Source organism: Neopelma chrysocephalum, unplaced genomic scaffold, assembly GCF_003984885.1.
Source record: "Neopelma chrysocephalum unplaced genomic scaffold, ASM398488v2 Primary Assembly neopelma1_26, whole genome shotgun sequence".
NCBI lineage: Eukaryota > Metazoa > Chordata > Aves > Passeriformes > Pipridae > Neopelma > Neopelma chrysocephalum.
In genome coordinates this window covers 29,296,935-29,311,021 of record NW_020897695.1, presented here as the reverse complement: position 1 = coordinate 29,311,021, position 14,087 = coordinate 29,296,935, and the positions used below count along the sequence as shown (strand labels likewise).

At 39.7% G+C, this 14,087-nt stretch overlaps 1 protein-coding gene across 2 annotated transcripts in view; it reads right to left on the bottom strand.

Moving 5' to 3' along the window:
* Positions 1-14,087, bottom strand: part of MBOAT1 (membrane bound O-acyltransferase domain containing 1) — a 56,733-nt gene that overhangs the window by 14,728 nt on the left and 27,918 nt on the right. The window contains exons 5-7 of one of the 2 annotated variants that reach the window (XM_027676042.1): positions 11,639-11,650; positions 4,458-4,513; positions 2,204-2,258 (exon numbers count right to left, since the gene is read on the bottom strand). In XM_027676042.1, the coding sequence (XP_027531843.1) occupies positions 2,204-2,258; positions 4,458-4,513; positions 11,639-11,650 (123 nt within the window). The remainder of the gene's footprint in view (positions 1-2,203; positions 2,259-4,457; positions 4,514-11,638; positions 11,651-14,087) is intronic. The other variant, XM_027676043.1, reaches the window with a different exon arrangement.

The window sequence follows — 14,087 nt, the reverse complement described above, 5'->3', positions numbered from 1 at the left end:
GTCACCAGTACCAGGAGTGAGAAGCTGGTAATTAATTTTGGACATCTGTCCAGTATGTCAGGGACCATAGTGCCTTGTTATACAAACCACAGGGTAGGGAGCTTTTAAGACCAGGGCTCTCAATCCTGAGAGAAGCTCTCACTTACCCTTCAGTCCAGCCTTTTGAAAAATGGGAAGTGTCATGTGAGACACAGAGGAAGAGAATGAAGAGACTCTCTCCTACTATGCAAATAAAGGAAGTAATTGCCTATATTGCATCATGAACAGGAAAAGGAACTAAGGGAAAAAAAACCCACATAAATTAAAAGACAGCTGAAGATGAAAGTCAAAGAAAGTCCATCATGTTCATTTTTTTCATTTTGCGCGTGCATATCCCACCAGTTCCTTCTGGAATTTTACATTTTATGTAAAATGAAGAAGATTCACTGCCTTTGCTACAGGAAAAATAAGATGCACAGGGGCTCAGTTTTTTAATGTGGCAAAAAATGCCAACATCAATATTGTGCACTGAGTGCTCTCCACAAATGTGCTAATAGTCACCATTCAAGTCCACATGGAGCCCTGAGATGAGAGCACAAGCGTGAGCACAGTGTTTCAGGGCTCTCCTGTCCAAGGCACAGATGGACAAGCATAAACCAAAACCCACTTAAAATTCTTTCAGACTAAAACAAATTTCTAGCAGAAAAACTAAGCAACAGTTAAACATTTTCTGTTGCCTACTTCTATTCTGAAGTGGAATTAGTTTGAATAAACAGTTAGATTAGCCAGGATTTTCTGCATTCACCCTACTGGTTATTGTAGATGTTAGTGCCTGAACAGTACGTTCTCTGGTGAAAGCATTCCACAGAAAGATGCAGCAAACAATTTGGGGTAAGGCTCATCTTTCTGTTCTACAAAATCAGGTCCATGATTTGGGCTTCTGAGGTCTACAGTAAGATTAAAAATAAGGTCATTAGTTTCAGCTTAGATACTGCACATGGTTGGGTGGGGAGACATGAGCAATGCATGAAGGAATGTACAGAGGATGAGTGAGAAACAAAAACAGACCAAGAACAGGAGGGAAGACAAAAGGCTGTATTACCAAAGGGGATTTTAAACTCTTCAGTTATGAGCTCATCTACTGTAAAAGAAAAAAAAAAGCCTGTTTGGTAAGAATTTGAGTAGAATTAATCATATGGTCACAAGGGCTCAGTGCATTAAACATTATGCTGTGAGCCTTAAAAATAGACACAAAGCTATACAAGACTACCTACAGGATTTTTGCTTTTCAAGAAATTATTCCCCTACTTTTTGAAGCTCATAGGTAGATTTTCTGATGGCTGAATCTTCTGCCTTGGAAATGAAGGAAATAATTTCCTTGGCCTTAAACAAACACTTCATGGTGAAAATTAGTTATGGTTGTAAGACTAATTCTGTAACACAGATTCTTAAAAAAAACCAGCAAACTGACTTGCATCCTGCACTTGTATTGACAGACAAACTAGAAAAAAAGGCATTCAAAAGAGATGATCAGCACACTCTCTCTATCTGAAAAATGAGAAGACTGGTCACATAACGTGAAGAACCAGGAGTATTAACGTTATGGAGGGAGACAGAAAAAATAAAATTCCAGCATTCAAAAATGATGGCAAAGAAAAGCAATACTTGAAGTTTCAGAGTCAAACCAAAATGAATTTTCACTATGCAGTGGTTTGCTGACAGGGTAGGAGTATTCTACTTAGAAAAATAACATATCATAGATCAGATGAAGATAACAGCCAAAAAGTCCATATAGTACAGTCTTAGCCTGAATTTAAAAGAGTTAATTCAGCAAAGACTAGTTTTGTTGCATGTGGAGTATGTATTTAAGTCAATAAGACATTGCCAAGTATTTCAGTGCTTTACTGACCAGCACAGGGATTGGATTGAATCACTGGATTGAAGAAATAAGGAATATAGGAGAGAAGTTATGTTTTTGTAAGGTGGGCAATAACAGCAGCATTACAAAAAAAACACATACTCAAGCAAATAGAAAAAGCACATAGGACTTTTGGCATATCATGAACTGGATAGAAGCAGGGAACATTTTCATGGCCAAGACACAAAGTTGTTCCTAACATTGCAATGAAAAAGAAAAAAACCAATAAAAACAAATAAACAACCCAAACTCTAAACTTCTTTGGGAGAAATTAAACAAAAATCACTAGGGGAATTACATTCTTACTTTACAGCAAGCCGATTTTGCTCAGCAGTGAGTTCCTCGGCTTGTCGCCCTATTCCTAGAAAAAAAAGTCACATTAGATCTTTCCAAAAGACAAACAGTAAAAGCTATTCCCAAAGCCTAATGTTTGCACCCCACATGTAACTTTCTAAAACCACAAACTTCAAAATTTCTTTGTCACAGGCAGTTGTAATACATCTCAATTCCTAACTTTTAGGTCAAGTATATTCATGTTCTATTCTACCTCTTTACCCAGTTTCTTACTTCATTCCCCCTTTCTCACCCTACACTGTCAGGAAGAGCAGCCATAGCATTCCCACACACACAATGGAACTGGCAATGCCACCAACTGGCAGTGACCCCCAGCAGCCTCTACAAACAGTCCTGGGCTGGAAAAACCTCAGTTGCCAGAAGCCGCTTGCTCATTTAAGCACAAGCCTCCCACTGGCTCCTTGGTGAGAAATGGAGCATTTCACAGCAGGAGGAGTGGGCAGTGGAAGGGAAGCAGGCTCTCAGGGAACAGAAGCTCCACTGGTGTGAAAGAGCAGCCCAGCTGCCTGCTGCTGGAGCAAGCCTAAACATACACATCAGTAATAATCTGGAATTGTACAAGGTCTAGACTGGAAGGGTGACCTCCTGTGGAGTGCACAAGACCTTTGGGGCCAGAGGTAGAGCACAGACTCAACATCCCAGGAAAACTATGGAAAAATCTTGTGTGATGGCCAGTGGTAAACCGATGTTGCTTATAGCAAATAGCTCCAGATCTTCACTCTGAAGCTTTAACTGCTCATACTGTGAGGAATCCCACTGGCTTCAGCAGAACTCACCAGGGGATGATTCACAGCACTGATCCAAGCATGCATGTGTACAGCTCCGCAAAATGAGGGGCTTGGCATCAACTTACACTACTGTTCTAAACCTACTGGCCGTAATTACCAATACACACACAGAGGACCCATTTCCTAAAACGACTGCTGATAAGCTGCTCATTTCCATTCTCTCTCTCTACTGTTTCAGTTTGTAAATATTAAGAGAGCCTGAGCTTCAGAGAAACAATTAAGCACTTAATTACTTAAAGGGCTGGATATTTTGTTTGTCTGTTTCCATTTATGGACAGCTGTGTTAAATTTTTACAAATAGAAATTTGTCACTGATGCTTGAACTGCAAGCTGCCTCTGTTTGATCAACTGCTCCATATATGGGTGTTCACAATATAATGAGCCTTTTCCACTGTCATTAATCTGTAGGATTTCTGATCTGTTTAAAACACTCCTGCCTCTGCTGTTATCTTTTTCCTTTCTGCCTGTTCATTTACCTTCCATATTCTAGGTGTGTACCTAGGCTGCACACTGCTGTGGCATGCTGAGCTGGCTGCTAGCTTAACTAACAGAGGCAGGGAAGCCCCGGCAACATGAATGCCAATAAAAAGGTCAATTAGCTAAGCTTCAAGCTGTACTTTAGATTCACTTGTGCAAATCTGGCTTGCAAACAATGCAAACCTGCAGTCTCTGATGTGGCCATCACCTAAATCCTAGATCATAGCAACTCTATAGCAGGTTACTTATTTAGTTGCCCACATCTTATAATGCAATGGGCCTCAGACCATCAGAAATTCACACTGCAACATCAGTAGGTGCAAGCAATAGTGCTACTGATAACAACTGACATTTGTAGCCTTTGCACTGTACACTGTACTACACACAGGCGTTTTACTGAGAAATAATAGTGTTCTTTGTCACAGCACAGCACAAGACTGAAGACAATGCTATTTTGCTTGCAACTGTGCTTCTCTCTGCACTGGGAAAAAGCTACTGAATTCTATCTGTCACAACTCATGGAGTATATTACCACTGAATATATTAGCGCTAGCATATTTTTTGCTAAATTAACGTTAATGACTGAAACCATGCACCACACACAACTCTTGACTTCTGAGAACCAATAACAGCTTCAGAGAGCTTCATGGAGATGCACTGTAGCATCTAAACAGGAGATACCAGTACTAGCTAAAATCCAAATTGGGCCCAAAGGGAGTACCCAAAGGGAAAAATACAGTTGTCTTTGATATTGCAAAGACAATTTGATCCTAGAGAACTGATCACAATTTGAAGTTTCTCATTTTCCTCCACAAAGCACTTTTCTTCTTCATTTGAAACAACTCATTGAACTACATTCATTCACTCCATATCTCAGCCATAGAATGCACTGGAATAAAAAGGTCGTCATCAGGACGCGGTAAGAGATTCCTTTTTCTTACCATCATGTAACTGACATGCAAGTGTTGTGATCTTCTGTGTAATTATCATCAGCGGACTATAACAAAGACAGAAACAACAGTTACATGTCTTGCAGTACAAATTATTCCCAACTTTCTTACTGAATGTCTTTATTCCTTTAAAAGGCATAACTGTATTAGCAACAAGTGGAAAACATCCAATTAAAACTGAAGGAGGCACTCAGGCATAAGACAATTGCCTGGGTTCAAAACAACCCCACAGTAACTTGCACTGGAATTTTTAATTGCTAAGTGCACACAAAGCCTTATTTTATGTCTCCCTATCGTGCAGCAGTGCAAATTGTAGTTCAGAAGAAATCACACCACTAGGAAATACCAGCTTCTGCAGTCCACTGAGCTTCCTTTCAGCAAAGACCAAATTCAATGCAACACCAGAATACAGCAATGCTTCTGTAACATAACTCTGGCTCCTCTTACTGTTACTCTCCTATTGTCTGTCTCCTCAGTGCCCTAAAAAAATGTTGATTCTGCAGATACAGATGCTTATTTCCCCACATGAATAGCTCTATCAATTAGGACTGTGTGCAAATACCAGAATACCTGTCAGCACAGCAGTTTCCCACTTGCTTCTTGGCCATGCAACTGCCTTGTGAACAGTGCAAGATACACTCTCCAACTGGGAGTGTACAGGCATGTGGGATCTGGAACCTCTGAAAACATGAGTTAGCTGTACCTGAGCCAGGCTTACAACCACCCAGAAGCTTTGGTGCCAACTAAACATGCAGCATAGAAATAACCAGTATGCCCAATAGAGCCACTTATAGTTCCCATTTCCAACTTGACAGAGCTTCTTGGCACTGAAGGCAAATGTGAGCTGCTGCAGCTAAGGACTAGGAAAAAAGACAAAACTCAGCATAGAGGCATCAGGAGCTGGTTCCCGTGAGGGTAAAGGACACAGCCAAGAGCATTTAGAGGTAGGTTAGAAGAAAGATGGGGGGAACACCATGGGGACAACTGACCACTTCCTCACTGGGGTAACTGTAGTCCATATACAGCTTCTAAGGGCTCTCGAGCTCTGAACACAAAACCTGGCACTGAATAACTGCAATCTGGAGGGACCCATGGTTGGCAAGGAAAGGGATGAGCACCTGCTCACACTGCTTCTCCCTACCTCTCTGCCCCCGGGGACACCAGCACAGGGTGCCCAGATCCCACACTACCTATGAGACCTTCACAATCACAATAGCCAAGAGGTGGAAATGGGTGATGAGGATTCATCATTATTTTTAAAGCATTAATTGTGAAGACTACATGTAAAACCACATAAGAGATCTGTCTTCACTGAGGATTAATACAATGGATTGTTTCTCAATTTGAGGATAAATTAACATTAACCATAGAGAGGTTTCTGTTTGAACACAACTGATGTGTTCAACCTGGAAATTAAAACTCAAGTTTCTATACATGCTATTTACACAGTTTGACCAGTATATGGAACTTTTTTAAGAGATGTAGATGATTAATCCAAATATTACAGCTACTCACTTTAACTATTGCAATATATTTTCTGGAATGCAATTAAAGAAAAAAAAGTTGAAGGTTTTTTTTAGTTCAAGAACTGTATTTTCCCCACAAAATTCTCAAGGTAAGGAAAGAAGAAAAGTGCAAAAGTTACATTCAATGACGTCTCTATCTAAAATAACATTAAAATACTCACTTCTGCAGAGATTTTCAAGAGATTTTGGATCATCCTTGGCTAAACTGACCTACTGGTTACAATCCCAGTGGCTAAGATAAACTGTTTGCAACCAGACTATCCCTTTAAGATAAATCAAACAGATTTTCAAGATAATTCATATGCGGAGCATGGTAAATGCACAAATTCTGGCAAAAGACATTCTTTCATTCTAAATGGTCTTTTTTTATCACTAAATATCACTGATCTTTTTCCAGAGTCCACAAGTAATTCTGTGTGGGCAATTTGCATTTTCTACCCAAAACCAGAATATGCAATATCAACCAACTTCATAATCAGAAATTATTTTTATTGTTTCAACAGTCCCTGCTTGAAATGTAAGCAAAAAAAGTTTGCACATAAAATTCAGAATAGACTTAAATATGCACAGAACTTGAATACAGTTGTAACATAAGGGCTTGTACATCAGCTCTCTTTGGGTCACCTAAATCAGCTAAGGAATGGACAAAGTCAACAATGACTTTTCACCTTCCAGACAACTTCAGTATTGTAAAATAGTCATTCTAAATTTTATTACAATTAATCTTTCAAGAAAAATTATTTATAAGCTGTTTTCACCATTATCTTCAACATCCTGTTTCTCAAAGTAGATTTTCCCAGACAAAATTTAGTTTTGCTTTCAGATACATAAATCCTAATCCTCTAAGCATATGAAAAGGCAGATTTTTTTAATCCTTAGGAGAGACAGAGGCTGTCAGCGAATCAGCAGTTCTACTGCAATAAACACAGATTTTTATTTTGTCAGTGCTTGATCTTTTAGCTTTATGGAGGAACATTAACACTTGATTCAAATTGGTTCAATTTGTTGCATATGTTTCTTACGGCAAGCGCTTCATGCCAATAGTAAAGTGAGTAACTTTAAAACTCAGGGTCTGAGCCATAACTGTATGACTTTAAGTGCCTAAATTTAGACAATTGACTAAGAAAATTGGGCCCCCACGGTAAGCCAGAGAGAACCAAAATGCAAACAATCCTGACGTGCTGATTAACTGAGGGAAGCCAGAGTACAGTCTGCACTAAAGTCATACAACATATAAACTGAGGAGAGATGTTCTCTTCATCTATATTAGGAATTCATTGCCTCATTGATGGCACATTGCAACCCAGCAGAACAAGTCAGCCTTTCCTGTACTTTAATCAGAAAAGACAGACAGTCTGTCTCCCTCAAATCCCAACTCCAAAGGAGACAAGCAAGCACAAAAGTGATGCTTCTGACATCGTGGGTGGGAAGGAGAGCTACAAAGTACATTAGATACCTTCCATTCTCCCTCCTGACATCATCGCATTACATGTCATACATATTTTCCAGAGTGGCTGGAAAACAGCCCAGTGGAAAAGGACCTGGAGGTGTTGGTCGGCAGCCAGCTGAACATGAGCCAGCAGTGTGCCCAGGTGGCCAAGAAGGCCAGTGGCATCCTGGCCTATATCAGGAATACTGTGACCAGCAGGGCTAGGGTAGTGACTGTCCCCATGTACTCAGCATTGGTGAGGTCACACCTCAAGTACTGTGTTCAGTTCTGGGCCTCTTACTTAAGGAAGGACATTGAGGTGCTGGATCGAGTCCAGAGAAGGGCAACGAAGCTGGGGAAGAGTCTGGAGTGCAGGTCCTATGAGGAGTGGCTGAGGGAATCAGAGAAGAGGAGGCTCAAGGGTGACCTTATCACTCTCTACAGCTAGGAAAGGAGGTTGCATCCAGGTGCTCCCAGGCAACCAGTGACAGGACAAGTGGAAATGGCCTCAAGCTGCACCAGGAGAGATTTAGGTCAGACATTAGAAAGAAATTCTTCACAGAAAGAGTGATTAGATATTGGAACAGGCTGCCCAGGGAGGCGGTGGAGTCATCATCCCTGGACGTGCTTAAAGAAAGACTGGACGTGGCACTTAGTGCCATGGTCTAGTTGACATGGGGGTGTTAGGTCATAGGTTGGACTCGATGATCCCAGAGGTCTTTTCCAACTTAATCAATTCTGTGATCTCTTCTATACCCTACTTGGGAAGGTGAAAACCTTCTGTACAGTGGCACTGGGATGACACACACTAAATCTTTCACAAGATCAGTGTCAGATATCACTAAACAGTTCACAGCAAGGGTAAGCAAGGTTTCAGGTGAACAAGGAGCATCTTCCTCCTCTCTCACCCATCTACCATTCCCCACTGACTTGATCTCATGGGATAACAATGCCTTCACTGCAGGAATAGGCAGAGAACAACAAAATAATGACAGTACTGGAGCTCTCCCTTAATTTTAGGGGGGGGGAACAGTATCATAAATTCCTAAGCACGTGAATTTTGATTATTAAAACTTTGCAATATCAGAGTATTGAATTGTCATTTCTATTCAGCCTTTCAGGCAAACTCTAGTTTTAAAGAGCAATAAAACATTGAATAAGTTAATACATAAAATACAGTACCGTATCATATGTAGTCAACTGTTTCCAACATGGTAATATTTTAATGCTTAGATTCTACTGGAAAAGTCAGTAGTGCTAAAAACAAGAAGGGGAGCTAACAAAATTATAAAACTTCAAATTACCTTTCTTGCTCCCGAATTTTGAGACACACAGGTTATTGAGTGGGGCAAAGTATTAGGTTGAATTTAAAATTTACCTACCACATGTGCATTTACAGATGAAGCATATTTATCTCTAGTAAGGAAGCATTTGAAATAAAACAAATTTAGAAGCCTAAACAACTTGAAATCCACTATATTTGAACACCTACGAATTGCTTTGCAGCCATGTGCTGAGTAGGGATTCCACACCCTCTCCTCTTCACCTGTCCTATTAGGCACTACAGTTACAAACTAGAATTTGATTTACATGAGGTGTGACTTCTCTATGTTTTATATATTGGCTATGAGTTTAATCTCAGGTTGTAACTGCATTGTACCTACTGTACATAAACCATAGCGGCCAACTTTTAATTAAAAAAAAAAAAAACAAGAAACTGTCCCAGGGACAATTTGATTTTTCAAGACATCTAACGTAGGATAAAGATAGCTTTGGAGTTTTGTTTGCCTCACATTAGATGCCCTGAAAAATAACACAAGACTAAAATGCAACAGTTTACAGAATCCTCAACAGAGGGTTTTACCCCCTAATTAAACCTTCCAAATGAAAACATACCAGTTAATGTAATTTTTAAACACAGTTTGCCCCAATGCAATAAATTTGCCAGGCCAGTGGAACTAAAGAATGTTAGTAGACTGCTGTAGGGATCTTCCTCACATTACAGGCTGGCTTTTGCACTGAGCAAGCTTCGATTCTTACAAGAGAAAAGACATTTACCAAGCACAGTCTGCTTGACCTGAGGTAATCCCACGGAGAAGTCTGGCGCACACTGGCTAGAAATAGTTTCCACTGACCTGATTTCACTAGGAGAGGAGGTGGAGTCAAAAGGCTCATAGCAGAAAAGACTCCAAAACAGCAAACATTTATTTCAGGGTTACCTTTTTAGCCCTGAAGCCACGCTGAGAAGTTCACACAGTCACATTCTACTATGACGTTAACCATGCTGATGAGGGGATGGCCAAGCCAGAGACACCACAACAGCTTCACTGGCAGTGGGCTCTTACTTTTACTTTCGACAGTAAAATGAAGTACTGAAGTACACAGAGGAAAAACACTTCACTAAACACACTTGCACTTACAAAGCAACTTCCAATTTGCTTCATGTGCTGATGTGTTGCCAATTTTTTCTTCTTTTTTTTTTTTTCTGTGAAAGCTCCCAAACAGTATTTCTTAATCCTTCACTATAGAAGCATTTCTCCTAAAAGAGTGTTTACTTCTGGAGAAGTGTTCTGGTGCCCTGGGATGCACAATCTGCATGGAGCCCTCTAGTAGTGACTGCCTGCTTGAATTTTGCCTAGTTCCCACACTGCAGTTCTTGCAGGGATCCTGCGTATCCAATGGTAAATGATCTCAGTGCAGTTGCAAGTGGACAAACGCCCATCTGAGCAGTAAAGTAGCAAATGGACACAGAAACAGACTGACCCCCCCCTTACTCACCCTGCACCTGCGCTGCTGTACTGCCCCAACTGCAGACCAAAGTTACCCAGAGCTGCTGGGACAGACAATGCAATGACTCACTGTATGTCATACATTTAGAAGACAATAAAATAAAAATAACCAACTGAATTCGCAGGATCAGTTAGCATCTCTGATCTGTGTTTTAGCATGGTAACAGAGCACAGCTATCTTTGCTCTCATCAGCAAATGTATTTCCTTTGTAAAAAACAGCCGTTGTACCTTTATTCCTTCCTTTTGTGGTTGATACTAAGCCACTGAGAGGGAAAAAAAACAGCAACAAAGCACTAACAACCCAGCAAAAATTCACTGCCTGAAGTGACACTTGTTTCTAAAGTATCTGCTTATATGGCTTTTCGAGAGGGCTCTTTCAATGATCATCCCTTTCTAAGCAGTTTGCTGAGAATGCTGCTGCTGCTGCTGTTCTGCATTTGGTATAGGGCGAACATAAAGATGTCCATGACATCTGAGGAGTGATGTCCACCAAAACACTCATGTAAGAGGTACAGATTTGACATGTGTGGGGAGAAAAACTGCTTTAGTCTCCCTGATAATTCAGCTATGGTCTCTCTAAGACCAACAGAAGATTGAAAGCAGTGTCAGTGTGTGGTGATTTTCACAAACTATCTCTGCTGTAAAGAATGGCAGCAAGAATCATAGAATAATTAAGGTTGGAAAAGACCTCTAAGATCATCAAGTCCAACTGTTAAACCAGGACTATCATCTTCACCACTAAACTATGTCCCCAAGTGCCATATCACCACTTCCCTGGGCAGCCTGTTCCAGTGCTTGAAAACACTTTTCATGAAGAAATTTTTCCTAATATCCAAACTAAACCAGCCCTGACACAATCTGATGCCATTTCCTCTTCTCCTGTCACTTGTTACCTGGGAGAAGTGACTGACCCCCACCTTGCTTTGACCTCCTTTCAAGTAGTTGTGAAGTGCTACAAGGTCCCTCCTTTTCTCCAGGCTAAATAACCCCAGCTCTCTCAGCTGCTCCTCATATATGAAAGAAACTCACATCTGCACAATGACTCTGACATTTCACTGAATGACCTGCAATATTAGGAAATTTTGGTCAGACACTGCAAGAATTCAAAGAGGAAACTAAAAAGCTCTATGAGCTTAATCAAGCAAAGGATTAAAAAGACACAAGTTCCATATGGATGCAGACATCCTCTGAAATCCATCCAGATGATCATATGCGTATGGCATTTGTTCATGTAGCTTGCTAGATTGAAACCATATCTATTACTAGTTTCCAAAAATCACAATCAAGATTCCTTACTTTAAACTAATTTTTCCTTAAAGCTATAATATTACTATACTCAATCTGAGCCTGTGATACAAATGGAAAAAACACAAAGTGTATGATATTACTACCGGTTTTATAAAGTTATACAGAAACAGGTAACTTACCAGCATAATCCTCTTAGCATAAAGAAGAAATAAGAGAGAGAAAGAGTTAGGATTTAGTTTTTCTGGGTATAATGTATAAATGTCAAGCAAAATAAAACATGCATGTTTCTCTCAAAGATTGATTTGAATTAAGGGTGAAGTACAGCATTCAGTTATTGTTTAATTAGTGTTAAAAATGAATAGTTTTCTTTGAGAAAGTAGTAAACAAAGTTCCTACATTATGTCACCACTCATTTGAGAAATCATACAAATGAAAGAGATTTGATAGAATATATATATTTGATAGAATATATATATTTTTTAAAAAGAAATTAAAATTGAAGTGCAGCAAGCTGGAACTGGTTTTCCTTAAAACCTGACAGTAGTTTAAAAAAAAAATTAGTTTTTCCTTAAGTACTACGTAATACATGAAAAACTGTTAGATCAAGAAATTGCTGCAAACAGCTTAAGTACAGTTCTGACTGTGGGACTCAGTGACTAAACCTACTGTTTGCATGAGTTAGAAGAATTAACTAGTCACCAGTAGGGAACAAGTTGCTTATTTAATATTTTTTAACCCTGAAGCGATGCACTGAAGTTTGATCTTCCATTGTCCAGTTTTCTTATGACATAACTCAAAAGTTACTTTGTTCTCTCCATCTCTACCTGCATTTTACAAGCTGTGTTCACAAAATATGGGGGGTCCAAACAAATAGCACAACCAACTATCACTAAAAAGAAAAAAAAATGTATTTGCAAGCACACATCAAAAGGGTTATGCATGCAAGTTGTTAGGTGCACAAAGCAGGTCAAGAGAGAAAGTGAAGGATGCTGGTTTCCAGCATTGCAGCTGGGAAACACTCATTTAACATCTGGCTCGTCATTTTAGGGAACTGATATTGGAAAGGGAATGGCACTAGATCTGGTTAAGTGCCTATCTGATGTAGATTAAAACTCCTCCTTGTAACCAGATATCACCAGAGACTTACAGGATATTGAGACCTCAAACACAAGTCTGCAGATGATGGGCTTTTTTTTCCAACTTAAAGATTCCCCTAAATCCAGTGTCTTGCCTTCTCAATGTATATCCCCAGCCACATTCACCTAAAAGGGTGGGAGGCTGGAGAGAGATGGGCACAGCTCCACAGATTCTGTCTCGGTTGTTTATGAAGTCCTAAGGGAGAAATTTAAGACCATCCTTCCAGCTAGGAACCTGCCTGAATGCTTCCCTATTATCAGTTATCAACTATCTATTATGCAATAGATGAGGAACCATCAAATGTGGCAGGACAAGCAAGAGGAGGTTCAGTTGCTGCTCATACATGATAAAACTGTGGCCAGAGAGCATATTTTGTCTCTCTGGGTCATCACATCTGTTCAGGTATGTGCATAAAGCCTCAGGGGGCACATATTATTTACAGCTGTTTTAAGGCAGATTTATGAGGCAGACCTGGGTTTCACCACTTTGGACTGCAAGTTTTTATTGATACCAGTACAGTATTTTTATTTATGTTAGCTTTTAAAATATACCATGAAGATGCAGTTCATATCCATACTATATTTTCCATTTGTTTACTACTTGGCAGTTTTATGTTTGACTCAAGTTTATAAATTGGCATGTATCTTGAAGCACTAGGACAAAATCAAATAACACAGTAAGTTTAGGTATTATTCTTTCACTGCTGTTATTATCCTTGAGCTAATCATTAAATAAGAGAGAAGAAAATGCTACCTGGTTTATAAAATAAACAGCCACCCTTCCTCTTCTTCCACCCCCAGTCTCAGCTGGATCTTTATTAAAATATCTTCAGAGAGAGAGAGCTAATATGCCTCACAGTGCATTTCTGAATGCACTACTCAGAAAAGTATGATCTCTTGCATTTCTCTCTCTGCCTCTGTCTCATACACACACAGAGCTATCGCATCCCATTTACAGGCTTCTTGGTATGTTACACTCTTTCAAGACATGCTTTTTTGTATTAAAAGAACCACAGAAAAATTATAGAACTAAATTTCTCTAAATGCGTGAGTTCCCATTTCTGCACCCTTCTCTAATAAAAAACCTCAGAATTCACAGAGGAACTTCCCCTCCACCCCCTAAAATTTAATTAAATGCTTAAACCCACTGCCTCAGAGAGACACATGCACACAGACAGCAAAAACCTTCAATCTCCTACTCTATGCCTGTAAGATGACAGACTAAGAAGAGTCATGTACAACTTACTGTGCCAGTTTACAGAATTTTTTCATAGTACGTTACCAATTGGTTTGTAATCAGACATTCAATTAAACAAGTGGAATGCAGATGAGCACACTGTTTTTAAAGCATGCAAAAGTATACCTTCCTTCTATAAAACACATAGGGTTAGCTGTCTCTATTTTTGCAAAGCATCCTCTGCTTCAGTGAAATCAGAGACTACAGTATATATGTAAAACACTGTTTCATGGAAATGCGTGGCATATAAAAACT